At 41.3% G+C, this 27,379-nt stretch overlaps 1 protein-coding gene across 8 annotated transcripts in view; it reads left to right on the top strand.

Moving 5' to 3' along the window:
• DYM (dymeclin) overlaps positions 1 to 27,379 on the top strand; it is a 336,944-nt gene that overhangs the window by 201,738 nt on the left and 107,827 nt on the right. For all 8 annotated transcript variants that reach the window (XM_045458095.1, XM_045458090.1, XM_045458091.1 and 5 more), the window contains one exon: positions 25,516 to 25,618. In XM_045458095.1, the coding sequence (XP_045314051.1) occupies positions 25,516 to 25,618 (103 nt within the window). The remainder of the gene's footprint in view (positions 1 to 25,515; positions 25,619 to 27,379) is intronic.

Genomic DNA, 27,379 nt, shown 5'->3' with positions numbered 1-27,379 from the left:
GATACTGTATGCAGAACACTTAGCTAATGCTAATGTCACATATCAAACACCATTATTATTATTTTTCCGCGCTTACCACAACAACTACTATTTCTATAGTGGTGGTTAGCCTGTTTTCCATTTAAATTAAAGTACTATGTGCTTTTAGCTTTCTGGTGTCGCTGCTAGTGTCTGCCTTTTATTTATAATGACAACTCAGTAATTAAAGAAAAATAAGTTTGGAAAAATATTTTTCATTCCAGCTGTAACATAATACAGCTCACACCTCACTATCTGCCTGCCAGTTCTTTTCAGAAGTAAACAGACTTTTCACAGTCGTTACTGAATTATTGGATGCAGTGATTCCCTTTTGCGCTCAAGTAAATCTTAAAGATGGTTTCAGCAGCATTGTGTTTTTCAAATCCAGTTTCCTGTTCTGCAGGGGGTTGATGGCTAAAGAATAAGCATTTAACTTTCTGTTTTAAGTAGGAAAGAAGTAACTTAATTTTGCTAGGGGTGGGATGGGGTGATCTTGGCAAACAAAAATAGTGATGTGTTTTAGAATTTTTTAAGCTTTAGACAATCATTTGAAGAGATTCATGAGATGTTTACCATTAATTCCACTGGAACGTGCCCTTCTTCCACTCACTTGCATTTCTAACTCCTTTTCCCTAGAATGTCTTTCTCCAGATGGCCACACAGCTCACACACTCACTTTCCTTACATCTTTGCTTAAATGTCACCTCCTCAGTGAAGCCCTCTCTGGCTGCCCCATCCAAAACCAGAGCCCATGTCCACACTTCATTCTTTTTTCAGCCTTATTGTCATAAATAACGTTCCATTTATTTATTTATTTATTTATTTATTTATTTATTTATTTAAGACCTTTAAAACATTTCTTAAAATTTGTTTTATTTTGAGAGAGAGAGGAAGAGAATGTGAGCAGGGGAGGGGCAGAGAGAGAGGGAGAGAGAGACTCCCAATCAGGCTCCACACTCCGCTCGGAGCCCGACTTGGGGCTCAGTCTCCTGACCATGAGATCATGACCTGAACCGAAATCAGGAGTTGAATGCTTAACTGGCTGAGCCACCCAGACGGCCCATGAATGACAGTCATTTTAGAAACGCTGTGATAGTTCTTCATACCTCCGAGATGTATAGTGCTGGCGTAACTAAAATTCTGTGATGGAATAAAAATGTGAGCTTGTCTAATACCTCAGTAACCCAGTCCTTACGGGAGCGAGCTTTCTTTTAGTATTGATTTGCATGTAAACAGGGTTAGGCCAATCTGATCTTGGTTTGGAGTGAGTCGTGCCGGCAGAGTTGACCAAGAACGAAATAGTGGCACTGTTTCAAATATAGCCCTCTGGAGAGAAGGCAGAAATAATATTTTTTCAGCTGAAGAGTTTGTACTGCTGGTCCTGGAGACCCAAGAACCCTGCCTGCCTTCTAGTTGGGGGAGAGGAACAGCCTCATCTTAACCACATCCCTGTATGTGTTAGCTGAGCCTGCTGTAACAAAATACCATAGGCTGGGAGGCTGAAACACCGTGCATTTGTTTTCTCATGGTTCTGGAGGCTGGAAGTGCAAGATCGAGTCCTAACAGGATTGATGTCTGGTGAAGGCTCTCTCTCCCCTTGGGTTGCAGATGACTGCCTTCCTGCTGGGTACTCATGTGATCTGTTCTTTGTATGTGCACGGAGGGAGAAGGGCAGGGAGACCACTCTTCAGCGTGGATTCTCCTAAGAACAATAATCCTGTTGAATCCAGGGCCCCACCCGTATGACCTTGTTTAGCCTCAACTACTTCCTTACTCCAAATACAGCTACACTGGGGAGTTAGGGCTTCAACATGAATTTTGGAGGAACACATACACTCAGTCCGTAACATGCTGCATCGCATATTATTTCTGCGTTTAGTCCAATTAAACATTTTCTGAGAACGTTTTACATATATAGGTACCATACTGGGCACTAAGGAGGCCAAAGTGAATTAGTCCATGCTCAAGCACTTAATATTTTAGTGAAGGAGATAAACAGGAACACAGCTAATTAGAAATTGTGATCTGTGTTTTTTCTAAGTTTGAAGGGTGAGTGGAAAATTTGCCAGACAGATTGATGTAGGAAAGGGAAGGATACACCCTGAGGTTGGCCTGAGCAAAGGCACGGCATGTTCAGGAATGAGCTGGTTAACATGGTGGTGTATGAAATGAAGTAGGCAGGGTGGCCTTCAACCGGAGATGCAGAACTGCTCTGTGGTCTTCCCTCATGGTGATAACGTTACCTGAAAAAGTGGGGAGTACCTAGTATGTGGATTTCTACAGTGAAAAAAAATAGGTTTTAAAAGCCTAGAATGATTGGCATTTATAATCTACAACAGGAGACTAATTGTGCAAATAAAAGATAGTGGTGCAAAGCACGTAATTAGTGGCATTATTTTAAGGGAGTAAATTCTCCATACAAGATAAAGTAAATGTATACTTAGTGTCATATTTGAGAAATCAGGGTGAAATTTAAAATACTGTGATTATGAGAAGTTGGGAAAAATTATGCAGCACAACTTCAAGTGAGGGAAAAGAGTAAAAATCTTTGGTTTTCTCCATCGTTCCTGAAGTTTCTACAGAAAATTTCTAAAACTTTTTTTTTCCTATGGATGCTTAAAAACCACTTTTTGCTTACCGTACTGCCTGAAACAACACCAAGAACATTCAAGACATAAGAAACATTGGTTTTCAAAATACTGGGCATCAGGCAACATAAGAAACTAATACCTAATGGCTGGGAAAAGATGGGAGTGAGCCCTGTGAGTATCACAGCTTACTGTTCTAATAGAATTTCCAGACCCCTGCTCGGAATTAAACAGCTAAAAAGCCAACTGATCAAACCATAAAAATACTCAATCCAAAAGAAGGCAGAAAAAAAAGCAAACGGGGGAAAAGAATGTTTGGGACAAATAGAAAACTAACAGCAAAATGATAGCTATAACCTTAGCCATCCATAGCAGTGGTCAAAAGAAAGTTGGAGTGACTTCAGAGCACCAGATATTCCCAGGAATAAAGAAATTATAGTGATAAAGGAGTCACTTCCTCAAGAGAACTATTAGAATCCTAAATGTATGTACTAAACAAATAACAGAGCTTCAAGATAAAAAGTAAATAAATAAGGGGCGCCTGGGTGGCGCAGTCGGTTAAGCGTCCAACTTCAGCCAGGTCACGATCTCGCGGTCCGTGAGTTCAAGCCCCGCGTCAGGCTCTGGGCTGATGGCTCGGAGCCTGGAGCCTGTTTCCGATTCTGTGTCTCCCTCTCTCTCTGCCCCTCCCCCGTTCATGCTCTGTCTCTCTCTGTCCCAAAAATAAATAAATGTTGAAAAAAAAAAAAAGTAAATAAATAAATAAATAAGCAAAGAGAAGTAGAAGACTCCACAATTATAGCTGGAGATTTAAATACTTCTTTCTCCATAATTGATAGAACAAGTAGACCGAAAATGAGTCTGAATATTGGAGATTCAGACAGTGCTATCAACCAATTTGGCCTAACCGACATTTATACAACACTCCAACCAGTAACAGCCAAATACACTTTCTTCTCATTTGCACACGGGAACATTTATCAAGAAAGATCACATTCTGTGCCATCGAGCAAGTCTTGATAAGTGCTAAAAGGATGCCACTCATGGAAAGCATGTCCTCTGATCACAGAGGAATTACAACAGAAATCAATAATAAAAAGCTCTCTGGAAAACCCTCCAAAGAAATCAAATAACATTCTTCTGAATAACCCATAGATCAAAGAAAAAAAAGAATGGAATTTTTAAAAACTTTTTTTTTTTTAATATTTATTTATGTGTTTTGAGAGAGTGAGCGTGCGGGCAGGGTAGTGGCAAAGAGGGAGGGGAGGGAGAGAATCCCAAGCAGGCTCTGTGCTGTCATTGCAGAGCCGCGTGCGGGGCTCAAACTCGAGAACCACGAGATCATGCCCTGAGCTGGAATCAGTTGGCTTAACCAACTGAGCCCCTCAGGTGCCCCAAGAAATGAATGGATTTTAAAAAGTTATTTCGGTTCAGGGGCACCTGGGTGGTTGAGTTGGTTAAGTGTCAGACTCCTGATTTCAGCCTGGGTCACGATCTTGCGGTTCATGGGATCGAACCTCTGCTTTGACAGCACGGAGCTTTAATGTTTGTTTATTTATTTTGGCTAAAGAAAATACAGCAGATCAAAATGCTACTAAAGCGGTATTTAGAGGGAAATTTATAGCCTGAAATGCCTGTAACAATGTTGGAAAAGACGAAAGGTGTCTATCAGTGACCTCAGCTTCCACCTTGAGAAACTAGAAGAGCAAATTAAACCAAAATGAGGAGACCGGGGGGCACCTGGGTGGCTCAGTTGGTTACGCATCTGACTTCGACTCAGGTCATGATCTCGTGGTCGCGAGTTCAAGCCTCACGTCGAGCCCTGTGCTGACAGCTTGGAGCCCGGAGCCTACTTTGGATTCTGTGTCTCCCTCTCTCTCTGCACCTCCCCCCACCACTCACACTCTGTCTTTCTCTCTCAAAAATAAATAAACATTAAAAAATTAAAAAAAAAAAAAAATGAGACCAAAGACAAAGAGCAGAGCTCAGTGGTACAGAAAATGGAAAAGCCGTAGAGCAAATCAATAAACAGAAGTTCATTTCTTGAGAAGATCAATAAAAGTCTGTTGAGTAAATTTGGATTTATATTGTAGAGGTTCAGAGAACAGGGAGTAACATTCTCTTTACTAAGTGGGGAATCAGAGATTAAATTAAGGTATATTTATATAGGAGCACCTGGGTGGCTCCCAGCACAGGGCCCGACACGGGGCTCAGACTCATGAAACCGTGAGATCATGACCTGAGCCGAAGTCAGATGCTTAACCGACTGAGCCACCCAGGCGCCCCAAATAACCACTTTTTTGAAATACATTTATATAGAAAAAGATTTTAAACTGGAATGTAACTATAGTTCCGAGTTATTTCAAAACCATGCTGTGCCAGGGAGACAGGCTTTTTGCTCTGAATTTCTCCCATAAAATCATCTTCACCTCCACCCTTGACTTTTCCTGCCAGAGCGTATCTCTTTGTTTTAACATCCCTGTAACCCCGGGACACCCTTGAGTCCGGACGCTTTGCTCTCCTGGATGACATGTGGCACTTCCAGCAATTCTCCAAAACAGAAACTACGTGTTGGTGGCTGGTGGTCCAGACTCGGCCCAGAGAGCTGCTGTGGTTGGTTTGCACGGTGTTTTTCAGAAGTTAGAATTTGCTGCCACCATAACAGCAATTAAGAGTTGACACAGCTGGTAACCGAGAGCCCACGTTCCTCCATGCTGAGAATCAAGGGGAACTGACTGGTGGCCTTTTCCTTATGCTCCCCGTGAGGCTTTTTGCTTTTCCGTCAACCTGCCATCACAGCAAGTCTTAGTAGCTGTCACTGTCCTCATCACTGCATTTTGTAAAGAAGCTTGAGTCTCTGGAAAGTGAAGTGCCCAAGTTCACACAGCTAGTAAGTGGACGACTGCTGTTTAAACCGAAGTGTGTCTGAATTGGTTTGAATTCCTTTCTTTGGAACATCAAAGACAAGGCTATTTTTATCTGTTATTTCAGTCAAACAGTCGGTATCTGTAAATATTATGCTGCTACCTATAGAGCCTCGAGTAACAAGTTTATCACGTTATTTAAATTATGCAAGGTTAAAATTGACATTCATGTGTCATTTCCCCTAAATTCCTTAAGTCTGGATTTAACCTAGGCTGCTATCTCATTTCTTGTTGTTGTTTTAATTTTTTGAAAGAGGGATTTTTTAAAAATATTTTTATTTTTTTAATTTTTTAAAAGTAATCTCTGTGCCCACCGTGGGGCTTGAACCCATGACCCCAAGATCAGGAGTCACATGCTTTACTAACTGAGCCAGCCAGGCACCCCTACTTTCTCATTTCTAGAATTTTGACATTTGTTGTCTTATATTGTCCAAATAAGTTACTGATAACTTATTGAGAAATATGTTCATTATAACACCATTTGCCTATTTTAAAACTTTAACAGGATTCCCTCCTGTGAAAATAACCAACCACTCCCAGAGAACAAGGATAGGTGGGCACTGATGTCTTTAGTTTTCTGTTTTCAAGAGGAACCCAGAATTTAAACTTCGCTTTGAATAAAAATTGTCTGTGATTTAGATAACAATTTGTATCTTTCATCAAGAAACAAATGTCTCTTCCCCACAAAGACAGACTTGTATATTTTAGCTTAATAAATATTTACTTTTTGTCTGAACAGATTAAATTCTTTAATCCCAGACTGTTTGTGTCTGTGTAAATAGTATTGTTATCAGACTAGGGCTCGTGTTTTCAGTTTTCCACACACTGACTACTTGACAAATAATTAAATACATCAATTATACAAAAGTCCATTGGAATTAAGTACTAACGTATGCTATGAGTTAATGAACATTTATGGTATGGGCCGTGTACTTTGCTAAAAATAAAGTATTAACCCTCCCCACTTTAGCTTAAATTTTAAAATAAATTACACAGTGTCGTGTTTTTAATAAATTATCTTTTGCCCAAAGCTTTCTTTTTTGCAGGAGGTGGGGTGCTGGTGCTGGTGGTAAGGGAGCATCTTCTACTGTTATTGTCTCTGTTGATTAAAGAATGAACAAAATATCTAAAGAGTTCGGTACAGAGGATGTGGTAGAGACTTGGCTATGACACAGACCTTGGGCAAGCTACTCTCCCTCGGCTTCCTCTCTGTAAAACAGGGACAGCAGTGCCCTCCTTATAGATTGTCCCTGGCACAGGTTTTCTGTAAAGGCCCAACCCTGTACTTGGTATGTGATAGGCACTCGATAGACGGTACTATCCCTCCCCAACATCAACGAAATGACCTTACGGTTTTTACTAACATGAAAGCATACTGTATGATGACGATGTCTTCTAAGGCAAATATTGTGACATGTGACTTATTGTAAGTAAATAGTAGAAGCACATGGGAGAAATGTAAGTATTCAGTGTGTTAGGAAACTTTATAATAGGTCACCGTCCAAGAAAACTAGAATCGTGGGAGGTCTTTGAGCCCACTCCGTCTCTACTGAATACTGTCAGATGCCTTAATCAGTTGTAATTACAATCAAGTGAAAAGTCTGTGTGTGGCTCAGAGATATCCTGTTCTAGGTAACTTGCAGGAAAGTATAGGTCAGTAAATCTTGTACGTGAAGACATTGAGATCATCATGGAATAGGAGGAGCCCAGGATCGGAAGTAAAAAGACCAGGATTGTTCTGTCTCTCAGCACCCTGTGTGACCTTGGTCAGTTGTTTTTCCCCTCTTGTTTTTCCTCAGTGCTCAAAAGAGGGAGCTGGCTTATATCTCTGACATCCCAAACATAACGTGCCAGTGCTATTCCGTGTTGTATTGGAATTATCTTGGACAACAAAAAAACCTCTCAAGATTAACTATAGCTACAGAGCCAGCAGAGGGAGCACAAAGCATGAATTTATGTCTGGGTCTTAGGAAACTTGGGGGGGTTTATGTGGTTAAATATTAAGCACAGCTCTTCAAATGGAAGGTTATTTCTTATCAGGTTATGCTCACCTTCACTTGAGCTCGAGTTTTGTTCAGAAGTGGTGATATTTTTGCAACTACCTCTAGAATTCCAGCTCTATAAATTATTGGTAGTTGTAAGAAAGAGCTGTGTTCTACAAGGACATTTCATAGTGATTATTTGTGAGGATCACTATGGTTTGTATCCTGTATTGTCAAATATATTTTAATTTTAAAACATTGTAATTTTATGTCAAATATTCTGATTGATACTCTAATAACTGCTGTTTGAGCTTTAACCCAGAACTAAAAGGGACTGTGCCTTCAAATATTACAGGGTTTTAAAGTTCTCTTTAAGTGATACCCCATTTATCTAGCATCCCTGGGAATTACAGAGTTCTACATACTCCGGGTGACAAAAGTATGTTTCATGAAAGCCCTACCTTAAAATGGCTTAAAAGTATTTTGGATAAGAGACCTTGCTATTGCATTCTGTCTGGAGTGTTTGAATGCAAGACCTTGTGCACAATTGAACCTTCTTGGTATTGCAGGGTTGTCGCTTAAACATGGACTGTTGTGCTGAACTGCAACCGAATTCTGAATTTGCTCTGACTTTAATGTCAGAACTCTTTTGTGTGTTTTTGGTTATGCTACGCTTAAGCTTTTCCTTTTTCATTGCCTTTTTTTTTTTTTTTTTTAAGTTTTAGCTGAGGAAGCTAATAACTTAGCTTGTTGAGAATTATGTTAAATCGGATTAATAAGACTTTGAGTTAAAGTTCATAGCTTTCCATTGGGCACTGATTCATACATGGAAATCTTCCTCTCTTTATTTGTGGTTTGGGTTTATGTCTTCAGGGGAGGAATGGGGGCTGCTCCTGTATTTGAGAATGAGTCATGGGAGAGGTGGGTTGACTATATATATCTCTATATATATCTAGATATCTATATATATCTAGATATCTAGATGTCTATATATTTGGATTCTTCTTTTTTCTAAAAAGTATTTCTCGACTTGAACTCAAAAGTATATTTTCCCACCAATAATCAATCATATTTTAAGAATTTATCCGCTGACCAGGATATAATTGTTTAAAAAGAACATGGGGAAGGGGAGCAAGTAACTCGCTATGCATACACAGTAGACTTTGCAGAAAACTTGAAAGAAGAATAACGGACATCTGTGCCCTTAAAATTATGTTCTTAGAAGAAATGGGATAAATATACAAGCAAAAGTTAAAGGAAGATACATGTTAAAAGCATATAGAGCAAGTATAAATTAGTAATTATACAAAGGTTGAAAGGAAGTTGAAATAAAAAGATAGTTTTTATAAATCTAAGATTTTTAATAGTAATGAGCCTGGCAGAAGTTGAAAAAAGGCATTTACTAGTAAAGACCTATAATTCCAATTAAGACTTCCTGTTCCTATAGCCCTCCCAAAGACTAATTATATTCGCTAAATTAAGATTAAGAGCTAAACAAAAGAAATCTCAAAATTCTAGTTGGGATCCCCCAATTAAGGATCAACAAATAAGGAAAATATCTTCCTGATAAATTGTGTTATAATATAAAGGTAGGTATTCTGCAGCATTTTCTAAATAACAGTGATTAGTGTCACATTTCCTGCGACTATCTTTGTAAAATCTGACATGTAGTAAACATACTTCATTTGGTAGGCTTCCCCTGAGAGGAAATTTCTTTATACTTAGGAAGTGCCTTTTAACTTGTGACAGTAACTTCTAAACTGTCTGACCTGACTCCTCTTGCATTCACTGGGGGGAAATCCCACTTTCCAGATGAATTTTGTCATTAAATATTATTTCAGTCATAATCGTTGCCATAACAGTGTGACATTGTGCTACAGAATTTGTTGTTGTTGTTGTTGTTGTTGTTGTTGTTGTTGTTTTTAAGCGGATGGGTTTGCTGTCTGCTTGGCATTTAGTTTTCTCAAGGGACTAAGAAAGAGAACCAGAGAAAGACAACCTAAGTTCTTTCCAGGCAGGAAATCTGTTTCTGTTTGTTACATAATATACTTGAAAATACCGTTTTGGTTTCTTTCGAATTGCGTGCTAATTAGAAAATACTTTGGGTCTTTCATTGCACCTGAGTTTGCATAAGAATATCATTTTTAAGTGTAGTATCTGTGAAAGAGGTATAAAAGTAAGTTAAAATTAGGGATAGAGCTTTTCCTTTGAGACAAATCAAATTACAAAATTTTTAATTTACTTACGTCATTCTTGTTAAATAGCATTTCTGACCAAGGTTAGTCAGGATTGGAAAAATCTGCTTAAGAAAACAAACCTTTTGCATTGTGTCCACTCACTACACATTTCTCCACGGAATGACTTTAAAGCTAAAAACACACAAATCTGCACGAACACATTTGTGAAAAATAAAATCATCTTTTAACCTAAAGATGGAATCTCTTATTTCGCGCTTACATTTTTTTGTAATATATAGTTACCAGATTGTGTACTGGCAGATCATGTATTTTATCCATTATTTCCAAAACATTTTTACTTGTAAGAATTCATGCAACATTATTTTTAAAGTTGTTAGTTACCTTCCAGTTTTCTTTCAATGGCTTCCTTATTTTGTTACCTTTAACCGTGGAAATTCAATTCCTGAGTTTTCAGCATTTTTTTAAAAAGACCCCTGGGGTGCCTGGGTGGCTCAGTTGGTTAAGCGTCCGACTTCGGCTCAGGTCATGATCTCGCGGTCCGTGAGTTCGAGCCCCGCGTCGGGCTCTGTGCTGACAGCTCAGAGCCTGGAGCCTGTTTCAGATTCTGTGTCTCCCTCTCTCTCTGACCCTCCCCCGTTCATGCTCTGTCTCTCTCTGTCTCAAAAATAAATAAACGTTAAAAAAAAAAAATTTAAAAAGACCCCTCATTTCGTTGATGATCTTGCTCTGGTCACGTAACTAGTTATTTTTGCATCTATGTGTCATTTTTGGATATATAGTCATACAGTGAAAATCATTCTGGACGTCGTAACCATAATTTCAAGTTCTCACTGAGCTACCTTGCGTGTTGTTACGGCAATCCGATTGGATTCTCCAGCTGTACTTCCAAGTGTGCCCTTTTGGTGGGAACTGTCCTTAGTCGATTTTATAAATGCATCTCTTTATATCTTTTGCTTTTTACCTTCAGCGTTTTTCAAGAAGGTGAGTTACTGAATTTTTCTTCGAGTGTCGAACCAGGGAGCAGTGTAGATTCTAGCTGATCCAGCGTGACGATGGACACATGTTTCTGTGCGTTGCTGTGTAGACTGCTGATCTGCTAAACATTTGCATTTCAACAAGCCTGACTCAACAGTCGGCAGGCTATTTATTGGTGGTGAGGTCTCCTATTTTGTGCTCTGCCTTACATGCCATGAAATCAGTGCCATTTTAGCACTTGTCCTGGATGGAAATGAATTTTAAGCTCTTTACTATATGTCTAAAGTAATATTTATGGTTATTAAGTCAATTAAATGTGAATGGACAGTTTCTTCTCCTCTAACCTTACTTCTTTGTGTAAATGTCAGTGTTCTTAGTAAAGATAATTATGCAGTTAGCCATCTTCTTCATTTCAATTTTAGATCCTTAAAAATAAGATTTTTTTTTTCTAAGAAAACAAAGACCTCGTATTTCCAGTTTTATAAGGAAGGAATACTGATGTCTTTGCAGTTTCTTTTACTGGAGAAAGGGAGAAGAGGAAAAAAAAGAAAGACAAATCATTAGTAGTAAGCATATTTTAGACCCTCTTGTGTGCAGAACACTGTAAAAATGTAGAATCAAGGCCTAAAAGAACTTAGCATTTGGGGAGAAAACCCCATGTTTACCATACATATAATGCATTATATGTATTATGAAACATACATATAGGCATATAACAATTTAAGAGCGTAAAACAGCATATTAAAACAAATACATATATAGTTTGGTTGAGAGGACAAGCCTGGAAAGTTACTAATTCTAGTATATTCCACAAGTATAAGGGAACATATTTCATAAGATGAGTAATAATCTTCATAGACTTTGATGAGTTTTTATTTTCTCAAAGATGTTCAAGATTCTCGGATTTTCCCCCACGTTTATTAGACCCATTCATCCAACAGCTGTTCCCTCACCTTTGGTTTGGTCTTTGACCGAGGCTGCCTGACTCTCGTTCTTGGCAATCATTGGTCTGCTCAACTTTCTCTGAATAGATAGAAGGATTCTTCATGAGAAGCAAAGAAGTGGAATGAGAAAGAAAAACATTTTATGTGAACAGACTAATATTTCAGAAGTAGTAGTCATCACTTTAGGCTCCCCTGCAGCTGGACGGACACACACACACACACACGCACGCACGCACGCTCTGGGGGCCTGTTCCCCATTTTCCCAGTACAGGTGTACATACTTTTTACATCAGTGACCAGTGCTTACGTTGGCTGTGAGATATTATTCACCAGTGGTCCATATACTATAATGTGATCTGTTTACTTTCTTAGACAATTTGTCTGAAAATATCTTTATTTTAACCTTTAGAATAAAAACTTGTCAGGGTTCAGAACTTGAGTTATTTTCACTCTGCGTTTAGAAGGCATTGTTCATTGCTTAGTAGCTGTCGAGCTGTCTAATGTCATAGTAATTCTTGACAATTTGTATATGGCGCTCACTCGCGCTGTCTGTTACTAAGACCTTCCTTTTGTCTCCAGTGTTTTGAACTTCCAGTCATATGTGCTATTATGTGGGGGGATTTCTTTGTTTTTATCTATTTTCTGCATTCTTGGTGGGCTCTTTCATTCAGGAGATGCATGTTTTCCAGCTTTGGGAACTTTCCTTAAAATAATTTTTAGGAATGTCCACTTTTCCCCCTTCCATTTTCTTTTTTCTCTTAAAACATTCTCTGTTAGACTGTGTGGACCATTTCTCTGCCATTTTGCTGTTGTTTTACATCTCTTTGTCTTTTCTGTTCCACTTTCTGGGAATGTTCTTCAAATTTGTTTTCCAGCCCTTTCATTGAATTTTTCATTTCTGCTATCATATTGCACTTTCCAAGACTTCCTTTTTGTTGCCTTTTTATACCACCTCCTTCTTGTATCCCAGCTGACATGTTTGCTTCTATTCCTTAGCTTAATAATTGTAACATTGTCAGAGTTTTCATTTTCTCCCTACGTTATCTCTGTTTCATTTGGGCTCCTTTTTTCTTTTTTGCTTGTCATTTTAGTGGCTCTCTGGTGATCTTTGGCAGAGCTCATATTTAACAGTGAGGCATCAAAGAACTGACTGGAAGTTCTGGGTGCTCAGGTTGGACTTTGCTGATTGGTCGCTTCCTTAAAACTGTTCTAGCTGGGCGGTTTGGGGGGGTGGTGCCTGGGTGGCTCAGTCGGTTAAGGGTACCACTTCGTTCAGGTCAAGATCTTATGGTTCATGGGTTTGGGCCCTGTGTCGGGCTCTGTGCTGACAGCTCAGAGCCTGGAGCCTGCTTCGGAGCCCCTCCCCCACTCATACTGTCTCTCTCTCTCTCTCTCTCAAAAATAAATAAACATTAAAAAAAAAACAAAAACAAAAAACCCGTTCCCCTGGGCTGGGTTTCTTGAGAACCCCCCAGTGTCATTATCTATGGATAACCTTTTCTTACACTTCTCCTCTGTTCCCGAGACAGTCCTCCTCAGTATTTCTCCCGAATGTACGAGCCTAGCTGACAGCATTCTCCGAGCTGATGGGGGGCGGGGGAGCAGGGGGCTGACAGCAGAGATTTCAGTGTTCAGCCTCTAGGCTGTTACATAATCACCCTCTTTCGGGATAGCACACCCATCCTTGGTGGTGCCTTCCACCTCGAAACCCACTGTCTGCTTCAGCCTTGCAAGAGTGAACACCTCTCCTTCTGCCAACACGCAGGAAGGCACTCATGGGGCCGAGTGAGGGAGGAGAGGGGAGCCGAAAGTCTGATTTTTTCAATACAGATCCTCAGTCTGCCTTCCTGCCTGTGGCCTCCTCTGTGCCCCACCTTCGAATACCTGGCACTTCTACTTACCCGAACCTTGTCAGCGTCCCAGAGTATAAGCACCTAGTGTCTAGTCTTCCTTCATTCCTGGCTTAGGTTTCAGCCCTTGCTGGCCTCTCTTTTTTTTCTCTCTAGGCTAAATACTGAGTTTTCTCATCCATTGCCATGGCTTTAAATTCCGGTTGTGTGTTTTCAGTTCCCAAACACATATCTTTAACGGGAATCTCTTTCCTAAAGCCAGAGTATCTACCTGAAACTTTCACTTGGATAGCAGACAGGCATCTCAAACTTACCATTTCCAAGAGGGGACCTCGGATGGTCTCCTTGGAACCTGTTCCCCAGATAGTTTTTCCTGTCTCAGTAAGTGATGTGCTCACTTTTGTGATGCAAGTGAGTAAGTGATGTGCTCATTCCGTTTGCTCGTTTGCTCAGGGTTAAAAAACTTTGATGATCTCCTTGACTCTCCTCTTCTCTATCCCAAATCCGGTCTGGCAGCAACCGCAGGCAGCTCTGCCATCAATTAGTTTTGTACACACAGGAAAAATATTGGAGGATTACTCTCAGGAAAAACTGAGAAATGGGAGTCAATTGTATTTCTAGGTAAATGGGAGAGAATACTTGTTTTTCTAAGGTAGTAAAATAACGGAAAAAAGATACTGTCCTGGCCGTAAAGAATTGGCTGTTTGGCTCAAGTCGGAAACCAGATAAACTTTGAAATTTTATTTATTTTTTTTTTCAACGTTTATTTATTTTTTTTGGGACAGAGAGAGACAGAGCATGAACGGGAGAGGGGCAGAGAGAGAGGGAGACACAGAATCGGAAACAGGCTCCAGGCTCTGAGCCATCAGCCCAGAGCCCGACGCGGGGCTCGAACTCACGGACCGCGAGATCGTGACCTGGCTGAAGTCGGACGCTTAGCCGACTGCGCCACCCAGGCGCCCCTAAACTTTGAAATTTTAAACTTAACAAAGGTGCATTCTTTTCAGGGGATGTTTTCCCTTTGTGTTTTATTTAGTGAACCAATATCAGATACCTGCTGTGCACCAGCCATTGTTCTAGGCACCGGGAATATAACCATGAACAAAACAGGTGGAAATGGCTGACAGCATGGAGCTTACATTCTAGTGCAGGAGTGAGGAAACTTTCTCCGAAGGACTAGATAGTAAATATCTCAGCCTTTGCCTGCCAGATGGTCTCTGTCATAACTACTCAACTTTGCCATTGTACCATGAAAGCAGCCATAAACAATACACGAATGAATGGACGTGGCTGTGTTCCAATAAAACTTTATTTGCAAAAACAGATGGCGGACCAGATTTGGTCTTCAAGCTGTATTCTGCCTACTTTTGTTCTAGTGGATGGAAACAATAAAAACATAAGAAGAGCATATAGTATTTTAGAAAGTGGGATGTAGTGTGGAGAAAAAATAAAGCAACAGAGAGAAAATAGGAAGTGCCAGGATTGGGTTGCAGTTTTGACTAGAGTGGTTGTGGTAGCCCCCAAAGAACAGATGAAGTTTGAACAAATACTTCAAGATGAAGGAGTAAAGCCCTACCAGACCCTAGCCTGTGTAAAAAGGAGGTTTGTCTTAAGAGATTCTTAGTGGGGAAGAGCTGACAAAAGAAATATAGAAGGGGCACCTCGATGGCTCAGTCGGTTAAGTGTCCGACTTCTGATTTCAGTTCAGGTCTTGATCTCATGGTTCGTGAGTTCCAGCCCCGCGTCGGACTCCGTGCTGACAGTGCAGAGCCTGCTTGGGATTCTCTCTCTCCCTCCCTCTCTCTGCCCTGTACTCTCCCTCTCCTTCTCTCTCTCTCTCTCTCTCTTTCTCTCAAAATAAATTAAAAAAAGAAAGAAAGAAAGAAAGAAAGAAAGAAAGAAAGAAAGAAAGAAAGAAAGAAAACAATGCAGATGTTGGGGCTCCAGAGGTGAGGTTCCAGAGACTTGAATTGAGGAGTCAGTACCTCCAGAGTATCTCTCTCTGCCTCTTGCTGTCTGTGCCTTTCTTGTCACTGTTTCAGCTTAGGCAGATTCCCTTTTCTTGCACCTGGGTTTTCTCTGTGAAACTAAATCATGACCATGGGCACCTCCAGATTAACATCTCTACAGTCTTCTAACCAAGGGGAACAGCAGTCTTTCTCACCGTTACCGAGTAGAAAAATCTTAGGGAAAGTTTCCATCTGGCCCAGCTTAGAACGTATGTTTGTCTTTGTGATCCAGGAAAACGGTATGATAATTAACTCAGCCTTGTGTCAGGAGAGTCATTAGACATTTTTCAGGAGAGTAGTCACTTCTGTTCTTAAAAGAAGGGAGTAGGAGTGAATCATGAAGGAAGGGGGGGGGGGTGGAATTCACTATAATCAGTAAAACAAATCTCCTGATAAAAGATCATGTGGTGGTTATGAGTGCAAAATTGAAAGTCAGCTTACCAGGATATAAATTCTAGCTCTTCCACTTATGAGCAGTATAATCCTCGACAAATTAATTTACCTCTCTAATGACTTAGTTTCCTTTGTATAATGTGATGATAATGGTAGTGCCCTCTTAAGCCTGTTGTGTATGAATTTAGTTAACAATTATAAAAGTTGAGTAAGGTGCTGGGCACAGAGGATGTTCTCAGTAAGTGACAGCTGCCATCATTATTTCTTCTCAGCATACGAAAGGATGGATAACGAGTGAGATACATCCTAGGAATATAAGGTTGCCTCAACATTCCATGCTTTATCAGTACAATCCACTATATTTAATAGACTTAAAAAGAAAACCATGTGATCTTCTTAGGTACAGAAAAAGCATTTGACAAAATTCATTGTCTATTCATGATTTAAAAAAAAAAATTCAGTTAACAAGGAATAGAAGGGATTTCCTCAACCTGATAAAGGGCATCTATGGAACATTTATAGCTAAAATCATACTTAATGGTAAAATCCTGAATGTATCCTTTCCTAGGATCAAGAAAATGACTAGGATATTCATTCTCACATTTATTCAGCATTATAGTAAAGGTCCTAGGCAGTGCAGTGAGTCAACAAAAAGAAATCTTAAAAACTCCGATTGGAAAAGAACACTTAAAACTGGCTTTATTCACATAAAACAGGGTCAGATGTTTAAAAAATCCTAATCTACAAAAAAATAGGAAGAGATGAGTTTAACAAAGTCAAAGGATATAAGGTCAGTATATAACAATAATTATATTTTGCTATTCATATGACAGTCAGAAATTGAAATTTGAAAGCAATACTGTCTATGATATCCTAAAAATATGCAGTAACTTAGGAATAAACATAACTCAAATACATGCAAGATGTGAAAACCGAAAACTAAAGCATTGTGGAAAGAAATTTGAAAAGATCAGTCAAATCATGGTGTTGTGCCCTGAAATGAATATAACACTGCATGTCAAATGTACTTCAATAATAAATTTTTTTAATTTTTTAAACATTTTTAAAAAAGAAATTAAAGAAGACTTAAATAAACTGGGTGATCCCATGTTCATGGATCAGAGACTTAGTATTGTTGAGATCCTGAAATTTATCTATACATTTAACACAGTCCTAATCAAAATCCCGCCAGGCTTTTTGGTAGAAATTGACAAGTTGATTCTAAAATTTAGCCTGAGTGGCTCAGTTGGTTAAGCATCCGACTTCGGCTCAGGTCATGATCTCACAGTTCCGTGAGGTTGAGCCCTGTGTCGGGCTCTGTGCTGACAGCTCAGAGCCTGGAGCCTGCTTCAGATTCTGTGTGTGTGTGTGTGTGTGTGTGTGTGTGTGTGTGTGTGTGTGTCTGCCCCTTCCTTGCTCACGCTCTGTCTCTCAAAAATAAATAAACATTAAAAAAGGTTTTTGTTTAATTATGTGGCTATACAAAGGACCCAAAAGCAATTTTGACAAAACTCAAATTGGAGAACTCACACTACCTGATTTCAAGGTATACTATAGATTACAACTAACATAGTCAAGGCAGTGTAGTATTGTTGGTGTGCAATAGAGTTATAGACCAATGGAATGGAATAGAATCCAGAAGGAGACCCATTCATATATGCTCATATATGAAATTTTGACAAGCCTGTCAAGGTAGTTTAAGGAGGAAGGAATAGTCTTATCCACTAATGGTGCAGGAACAGTTAAACATTCACATGCAAAAAACCAAACCAATTACATAAACCCTGACTCTTGCTTTATGCCATACATACATCTGAATGGAGCACAAACCGTAAATAGGAGAGGTAAAACTACAAACCATATATAAGAAACCATAGGAGAAAATCTTTGGGATCTTGGGTTAGGCAAAAGTTTTTTAGTACACGAAAAACACCACTTGCATTTTAAATTTTGATGAATTGGACTCGATCAAATTCTGAAATTTTCCTCTTCAAAAGACACTGTTAAGAAAAGGAAAAGAACCCCCCACCATCACCACCACCACTGGTCTAGGAGATAATTTACAAAGAAATACCCGATAAAGGACTTATGTCTAGAATATATGAAGAACGCTTACAAACTCAGGAAGAAGAAGGAAAACAACCCATTGTTGAAAAGGGCAAAAAAGATCTGAATACACACTTCAGCAAACAACACCCAGGAGCACAGGAACATTCCTCAGGGGATGCAGGTGAAAACCACAGCCAGATTTCACAGCCACTGGAAGGGCCAATGCAAAAGAGACTGAAATAGCAAGTGCCAGCAAGAACGTAGGGCACAGAACCTAGCAGTCCCACTTCCAGGGATTTATTCAAGAGAAATGAAGACTTATGTTCACGAAGAAACTTTTGCGAGAATGTTTATAGCAGCTTTATTCATAAGGGCCCAGAAGGGGAAACGGCCCAAGTGTCCATCAGCTAATTAATAAATAAATACATAAATAAATAAAAATTAAAAAAAAAAAACCTGGTTTGTTCCTACAATGGAAAACTACTCAGTGATAAAAAGGAATGAACTGCTGATACCAAACCCCGTGGATGAAGTGCTAAGTGGTAGAAACCAGACGCAAAAGAGTAGGTCTGGTACCGCAGCCACAGGAAACAGATCAGTGGTTGCTTGGGGCCAGGGCGGAGGGGGGGGAGGGGGGGAGGAGGGGTGGAGGAGGGGGGAGGGGGGGTGGAGGAGGGGATTGTCTACCAAGGGGCCGGGGACTGTCCTGGGGTAATGGACACGAGCTAGGTCATGATTATGGTGATGAGTCACATGCATGTTTATATTTTTCAAAACTCCTCGAATTGTATACTTAAAATTGGTTAATTGTAGTCTGTGCTGCTGATTCCTCAGTAAAGCTGATTAAAAATAAGGTGACCAGCCATGTGAGACTGTATTTAAGCATCAGCTGAGGTGTGGAGAAGTTAGAAGTTAGTGTGGTTCGGAGGCAGGGTGAGCACAGGTTAGAGGAATCCTTCACTGAGGGTATGGAATCGACAGCATGCGGCTGTGCCTCGAAGGCCAGGCAGCATTTAGACGGGCAGAGAGGAGAGAGGGGGATTCCTGCGTGTGGAAGGAGTCACTGTCTACAGGGAAAACACGAAGCTTGGCGTAAGGAGATTCGGTTTCTGTCCATAGCTCTGCCTTTAACATCCTGAATAATATTTTGTATTTCCTTGCATTTTAAAATAGCTCTTTAGGATTTGTAAGAGAGCTTGTGTGTTCACTACACTGTGACTTTAACCTTGGACGAACTACCAGTTGTACACCTAAGTTTCTTTACCTGCTCCCATTCTTTCGCGGAGTTAAGGTAGTCCTCGTTTCTCAGGGGACTGCTCTTATGAAGGAGGGACTGGGGTGTGGAGAGAAGGTGCCTAGAAGTTGTGAGGGGGAAGATTGTTGTGGGAAAAGTCTGCGGTATTCAAGGAGGGAGCCCCATGCCACCTCCTGAAAGTGACCTCCCAGTGTTGCCTCCCCTTTAGGGTATTACTCTAGCCTTTACCTTTTGACAGTGATGACCACTCTTCCCTTGAGATCATTCTCTTGGCTTCCAGAATGTCTTTTCTCTTCTTGTTCTTCCCCTTCTATGTCTCTAGGGGGCCCTTTGCTGTTTCCCCTTTTAGTCATGGTGTTGCCCAGAATTTTGACCTTGATCTTCTTTTCTTACTTGCCACATTATCCTTGGGTGATCACCTGTAGTTGTGTGATGTCAGCTGATGCTGATAACCCTAAAAGGTCTCACCTCTCTCCCAAGCACCAGCTTCGTGTTTCTCAACTGCCCACTTGGGTATCCCTGACCTTCTCCATCTGGATATTCCTGAGCATCTCTGGGTTTTGTGGCAGAATCATTAAGAGCACAGATTCTGGGCACGTGCATGGCTTAGTTGGTTCAGTGACTGACTTCAGCTCAGGTCATGATCTCGCGGTTCATCAGTTCGGGCCCCACACTGGGCTCTGTGCTGACAGCTCGGGGCCTTGGAGCCTGCTTCAGATTCTGTGTTTCCCTCTCTCTCTGCTCCTCCCCCACTTGCTCACGCACGTGCACACGTGCTCTCTTTCTCTCTCTCAAAAATAAATAAACATTTAAAAAACACAGATTCTGGGGGCGCCTGGGTGGCGCAGTCGGTTAAGCGTCCGACTTCAGCCAGGTCACGATCTCGCGGTCCGGGAGTTCGAGCCCCGCGTCAGGCTCTGGGCTGATGGCTCAGAGTCTGGAGCCTGTTTCCGATTCTGTGTCTCCCTCTCTCTCTGCCCCTCCCCCGTTCATGCTCTGTCTCTCTCTGTCCCAAAAATAAATAAACGTTGAAAAAAAAATTTTTTTAAAAAAATAAAAAAATAAATAAATAAATAAAAAACACAGATTCTGGAGTTTGCCTGCCTGAATCTGACTCCTGACTCCACCGCTAAGTAGCTGTGTGCCTTAAGCAAAGTACTCAACCTTTGCCTCGATTTCACCCTCCCTAGAAAGGATGGATAGTGATAATGTGCACCTCATGTGATTATTGTCGAGCAGTGTCTGACACACAGCGAGCCCTATGTGCGTCCTCGTAGCTACTGCTGCTGCTCTTTTCTTTCAGGCAGGGCCCTGGCCCTCCTGGGCCCTCTCCCTGCTCTTCTGCTCTTCCGTTCCTAGCACATACGTTCACGTTCTCAGCCAGCTGCTGTTTCCCAAGTTGGGAACCTCGGAGTCGTCCATGACTTCCTTTCTGTCACTCTCTCTGTTGTCTCTTTGCCTTCCTGGTGGCTCAGACTGCTTTAGCTCGGTTACCTCCTCCGCTCTTGGGCAGCGTAGAAGTTACCTAAAGGATCTGCTTCTAGACCGTTCTCTTGGCAGCCCTTGTCTGTCCTTCCCTCTGGGGGTGGAGGAATCTTTCTACAGCAAGCACGCAGTTATGTACTTGTGCCTCACTCCTCGGGCTCTAGTTTTCAGACTTTGCTTCCTGGAGCCCTGGGGTTCTGTGGCGGGGACTGCCTGGCCACCGTGGGATGAGAGTGCACTGGGGAGAGATTGAGGACATAGACGAACAAGGAATGATCACTTCCTGCCCATCCCTTGCCCCATACTCCCCACCTGAACACCAGACACAACAGCTTCGCTTTTGTCTCTCCCGTTGTAGCCTTACTGTCATAAAACTATGGCATTCAGGATGAAGCCCAAGGTCTAAGTGAGACACGAGAGACGCTTCATAAACCATCCCCACTGGCAGCCCAGCCTTAACCCCGTGCTCTGCCGCGCGTGTGACACTCGGTGAGCGTGTGTGCCCTCCCGTTGCCTGCACTTGGATGTCCGCTTTCCCTCGTGCTCTTTTCTGTGTCCAGATGACCTTTACCCTTTTGCCCCATTTCCTTGGCCGACTCCCAAGTGTTCCTTCGGATTCCGCTCAGGCATCACCTCCAGGGCTGACCTCCCGTTCCTGCCTTCAGGTGCAACTGGGCAGCCTCATCTGTGTCCCCATAGCTCTCCGCGCCCGTCTCCATCGCTGCATTGACGGTAGAACCTTCTGTGTAGGTTTGTCCCCAACGCAACCACCTCCTCCAGGAGGGCAGGACAAAGACCACGTTGCTTTTGCATGTCACTGTACCCCAGGCAACTTGCGCATTGCCTGGCACATAGAAGGTTCTTGGTAAATATTTGACTTCCTGCCTGCCTCAGTGACTTCGACAAGATGAACTGCAAACCCCTTAGCATGTTTTCTTTGACAGCCCATCCCTGTCTTGCTAAACTTCTCTCTTGCCCCCGCTCACCCCATGGACTTGCGTCGTTCTGGCCTTGGTACTTCCCTCGAGTCTGTCTGTGCCTCTTTGGGCGCTGTTTCCCCTTCTGAGTTCCTCTTCTGCCCCTGTACGTCTCCCAGCTAGCAACCCCCTAAACGTCAAGGCCACAGAAAGTAGCTTTCCTCTGAAACGTACCCAGCCTTCCTCTGTGTTCCCACAGCCTACTCTTAAGACCCATGGTGTTTAATTTCAGAATTGCAGGCTTTTTGTTGTTGTTGTTTCTTATCACCTTAGATTTGAGCTCCTTGGGAACAAGGAACATGTCTCTTTCATCATTTTGGAAGACAGATGTTACATTAGCTTCTTCTCCACGTAGAATCAAGCCCCGGACTTTTGATCCTTCACATTCTGTCTCAGACATCTCCATTCTGGTCTCACCTCCTGTCACTGACTGTGCACCTTCAACTGCAGCCTTTTCAGCAGCTGGTGGTTTTTTTAGCTTGTGTCAAGTTGGACTCACCGTACATATTCTATCCACATGCTGCTTTCTTTGCTGAAATGTTGGCTGTCGGGGCACCTGGGGGGGCTCAGTTGGTTAAGTGCCTGACTTTGGCTCGGGTCATGATCTCGTGATTCAAGAGTTCGAGCCCTGCGTCAGGCTCTGTGCTAGCACTGTGGAGCCTGCTTGGGACTCTCTCTCTCCCCCTCTTTTTCTGACCCTACCCCTCTTGAGCTCTCTCTCTCAAAATAAATAAATAAACTTAAAAAAAAAAAAATGTTGGCTGTTAGCAGGAACTCTCTTGTCTTCAGGGTAGTGTATTCTTTTTATTCCAGTTTTTAAAATGTATATAGTATTTCAAGCATACGTCAAAGAGGTAAATATAGCAATCCCTTATGTATGTATCTAGCGTAACAAAAACAACATTTTACATATAGAGAGAGAGAGAGAAAGCAAGAGAGAGAAAGATTCAGAGAGAGCTAAATCCCTTATTTTTTCCCCTCTCTGATTGCATTTCCTTCCCTTCTTTCTCAGAGAATAATAGCTATCTTAAATGTGTATTTATCACTTCCATATGTTTTATTCAAATGTTTTATCCATAGGAGACAGGTAGTATCATTTTTGCATTTTTAATACACTATTTGAATAATATTCTTTTGGTCACATTCTTCTCTAAGGGCCCAGCAACCAACATTGTTTTTGAGATGTATCCATATTATTGCGTGAACCTTTAGAAAACTTTAAATTACTACATAGTTTTTCATTGTATGAATATCCCACAGTTTATTTACCCATTCCATTCTTCCTCAGTGTTCTGGTTGTTCCCAGTTTTTCAGTGTTGAACCAGTTTGTAGTGAACATTCTTGTATAAAAAGAAAAGTCTAATCTTTTAAAAACAAGCACTGTGGCAGCCATATCCTGAGTGAATAGTACAGTTGAAAGCCAGCAATTACCCCTTTACGTGCAAACACCCTCTACGTCTTTACCGCGTACTCTGACCAGCATTAAGCCAGGGCTAGTACTTTGGTTGCAAAGCTTTCAGCAGACATTACTTTTCTCAGCAATCTGCAAGCCACGTCTCATATAAATTTAGGTCATTTTGCCTTAAAAATGTTAAATGCGAGCCAGAAATAGAATGTTTAAAAAAACAAAAAAAGAAGTTGAAAGCTCTGTGGCGGTTAAGACCTGAGGGGAAAGCCTGTTATATTGTAGAAGAACAACAACTTGAAGTAAGCGTGACTTCTCGGCTTCTCCTTCACGATAGAAAGCTGGGAGTGACCTCAACTCCTCTGTTCTCAAAGCAGCTTTCTTAAGAGCAGCCTGGAATGGTGGCCACAGCTCCTTGAGGTGGACCATTGCAACATTTTCTGCCCTTAATACTCAGATTTCCCATCATGCCCAGCAGAAAGAGTTTGTGTTTGCATTGAAGCTCACTTCCTGGTTTTGTCTTCTTCTAACAAGGAGAGCGGGTTGTTGGTATTCACTTTTAAAGTAAACAAACTAGCCTTTCTTCTCCAAAGGAAACCATTTCAAATCCTTTCTGCTTTGATTCCTACCGCTCGTTTAATGAGTTTCTTCAGGTTTGATGGAAGTTACCCTAGATTACCTCTGTTGTCCTCTGAAGGCGAGCTCAGGGCATGGACAGAACCCCCAGTTTGTTGAACCCATTAAGCAGCTCCCGAGTTCTGGTATTTTGTGAACTCAATAGAGTGTGCTGTCTTCTTCAGTGGCCCCCCCTTCTCCTCACACCGGGAAGCTCACTTCTTCCAGGAGCGTTTATTGCTTTCCCTTCTTGTGCGGGCATTCGGTTCAGGCCTATGAGTCTTGCCGTTCTCTATGCTAGAACTAACCATGCAAGTTCTTTCAGTCTCAGAAAACTCCTCTCAAATTCCATTTGTTCCTGAAATGTACTTGCAAGCAAAACAATCTTACCAATTTTTCCCTTTATGCATTTCCGTGGGGATATACTTTACACACTATCCCAACATATTTTTGCCTTTTATTTTCATTATTTACAAAATAACTTGTATATTTGAAAAATGTATACTGCTACACAGTTCACTGTTCTATTCTTTTCCATTATTCTTTTACTCGGTAGTTTCACTTCAAGGAATTTAGCCAGTAGATAGTCGCACCTCAGTATGCTAAAAATTATACAGAAGGGTGTTCAGCACAGTGCCGTTGATAGAAAAATAACTAAATGAAAGTGGAGACGTTGCAATGATTAATAATAGACTAGTTAAATTATGATATACCCGGATGTTTCGATACCCAAGTTACGGCACTCGATGTTTATTGAATGGATCAAGAAATGCAAAAAAGTATGAGGTGCAAAACTGTACGCATTTGGCGGTGGAATAAGAGAGATAGATGTGTGTGTACAGTATTCATTCATATACATGCCTTGTCGCATATAACATTTCTGGAATCACAGATAACGTAGTGCTGCTCCGTACTGGCTACCAGCGCGTCGTGGCAAATGGGTGTGAACGGCAAGCGTGAGGTTCGCTTTCAACCTCAAAAGGACAAACAAAGAAAACCAAACCTCAAATGGAGAAGACCCTTGGGCAGGTTTCTGGACCTCCCTCTTGCGTTTCTCTCCAGTCTAATGATCTGCCTGCAAATTCCACCTGCCACGCAGCCGCCAGTCCTTCCCTCTGTGATTTCAGCACAGCACGACGCTGCTGCATGCTGCCGGGTGCCAGCTTTCCGTACCACAGTCCGGAAGGCTTGTCTAGGCGCACACTCTCTCGTAGGGACCACAGTCCTGCCCTGCGGGTGTTGTACGACATCTGGAAAATGTTGTCTCGTGTATCTCGTCCAGTTTTCCTAGGTGTTAATGGCAGGAAGGCTGTTCGGTACCAGTTAACCCATCATGGCCAGAAGTGGAAATCTTCTAATAAATGTATTTAAAGTCCTTATTTTTGAGAAGAATGTAAAGCTGTGATAAGCGATAGACTGTATTACATTAGAAAGATAATCTGACCCAACACACTTATTTGAAAGATGAGAACATTGAGATACAAGTTCAAGTGACTAGTAATAGATTACGTTCCAAGTTACTCATAAAGTTCATTCATATCCCAGACTGTCTGAATCTCTGTCCACTACTGTGGAAAGAAAATTATCCCGTGTTTGAAATACGGTCTTTAAGCTGTCAAACTTTTTTTGTGCTTTAGACTCCTTATAATTTAAACATTCTCCTCACTTCATTTTTTGTCTTATTGGTGGTATTACTAATCCTGCTATTAACACAGGCGTGAAAAAAGTCATTACGTGTATATTTTAGAATAATTGACGTCTTGTGGAACTCTATAATTCTGTATAAAACCTAGAAAAGGAGATACTCATTCTTTTTTTTTTTTTTTTTTTTTTTTTTTTTTTTTCCAGTTTGTTTTCCTTGCTGTCTAAAAAACACAACAAAGTTCTGGAACAAGCCACACAGTCCTTGAGAGGTTCACTGAGTTCCAATGATGTTCCTCTACCAGATTACGTAAGTAGTTACCTTACTTTGTCGGCAAGAGGTTTTCCTTTCATGGTTAGGTTTGTAAGAAACAGTACTCCTCTCTTCTCAGTGTCTGTCTATGGCCGTGACGCCTCTACTGTGCAGAGAAAGGAGTGATGTCGCAAATCAAGGAAGAACTTTAAATGATTATTATCAAGTGGTTAAAGAAGTCAAACCTAAGCCAGTGATTGTTCATAATTTGGACACTTGCGGGGCGCTCGGGTGACTCAGTCAGTTAAGCATCCACCTCTTTATCTCAGCTCAGGTGTTGGTCTCAACTCAGCATTGTGAGTTCAAGCCTCGTGTGCTCTACACCGGGCGTGAAGCCTACTTAGGAAAAAAAATGGGACTTGTTACCTTAGGCAGGAAACCCACTCAAACTAATTACATAAAAGCACAAGGAGCAGTTTTATAGAAACTATGCAAAGGTTTCTCACTGAACTCAAGGGGGACAGGTACACCTAGATATCAGAGAATCAGAACCTGAAATTGAAAAGCCTTCTGGATTCAAGAATATTTTGTCTTTCTGAGGCTTTAGTTTAGTTTAGTTTCCAGGCTCTGCTTCCTTTTGCTTCAGTGTTATTCTTGTGCTGCTATCGGCCAGATTTCCCTATTTGTTGACTGGGACCTAAAACAGCCACTCCAGCTTCCTCCGTCCGAAGCTGTAACATGTCCTGTGAGGGTCGTGTCTTCAGCCACCTGACTAGAGTCATGAAGTCCTCATTCTCACTTCCTGGGAGAGAGAATCCAGTTGGCTCTGTTCAGATCAGGATGCTACTCTGGTCCTGTAAGCCATGGTCAGGGGACAGCAGCACTAATGTACTCCCTTGATTTCACCCACTTCAAAGATAAAGAACTTATTACCACCTAACTTCAGAGGATGATGACAGAATAGAATGGGAGCAGCTCAGGGATGAGCATTATAACAGGAAGGAGAGAACATTCAGAGTTCCTTTAGGGCAGTGTCACTAACTGCAACATTTCTTATATTTTGTTGGAACATGGCTTAGATGATGATGCTAAAAATCCTCGTGTCATAAACCTCAGAACTTGTCCATCAAGTCCAATAAGGACCTCCCTGCATCCCCCGACGACAACTCAGTGGGTTGATGTTCAGAAACTTCATGAGAGAATTTTGAAGCTCTGAGTTTGAAGTGGTGATGCATGCCAGACAGCCGGAGAGTTGTTTTGTTTCCTGTGGTTTGTTTCATTTCTAAATGGCTGTGCTGATAGGAGACTGTGGGAACAGCACCCGGTCGGGGTAGCAGCCGCTGACAAACAAGAGATAGCCGTGAGCGTTCACAACCCAACCCGTGCTATTTGTCTTGTTTTGTGTTTATTGTGTGCGTGTGCGTGATGCTGTGATCTGTCATTCCCATTAAGGTATTAAGTTTGTAATTCCAAAGTATTTCTCTCTTACAAAAAAAAAAAAAAAAAAAAATATATATATATATATATATATATAATCTTTTCCTAATTGAATATTCTCAACTTAAAAAAAAAATAGCATAATAGCTCACTTCTATCTGAGCCATGACTTGTTATGGGAAAAATATTTCTTCCTAATCACTTCTTGGAAACCTGAGTTGGGGCCTCAGAGTGGCAGTGGAGATCGTGTTTATTGAGAGCTTGAAGTCAATGCATCTGTAAATGTTTTGTGATTTCTTATGCAACTGTCATTTGCTTATGTAGTACTCCTGTGTCATTTCTTTCACAACAATGTGTTGAATGAATTTAGTCTTGACACTG

Source organism: Leopardus geoffroyi, chromosome D3 (genome assembly GCF_018350155.1).
Source record: "Leopardus geoffroyi isolate Oge1 chromosome D3, O.geoffroyi_Oge1_pat1.0, whole genome shotgun sequence".
Classification (NCBI taxonomy): Eukaryota; Metazoa; Chordata; class Mammalia; order Carnivora; family Felidae; genus Leopardus; species Leopardus geoffroyi.
The sequence above is the reverse complement of the archived record's forward strand: the minus strand, read 5'-3'. Positions and strand labels throughout refer to the sequence as shown.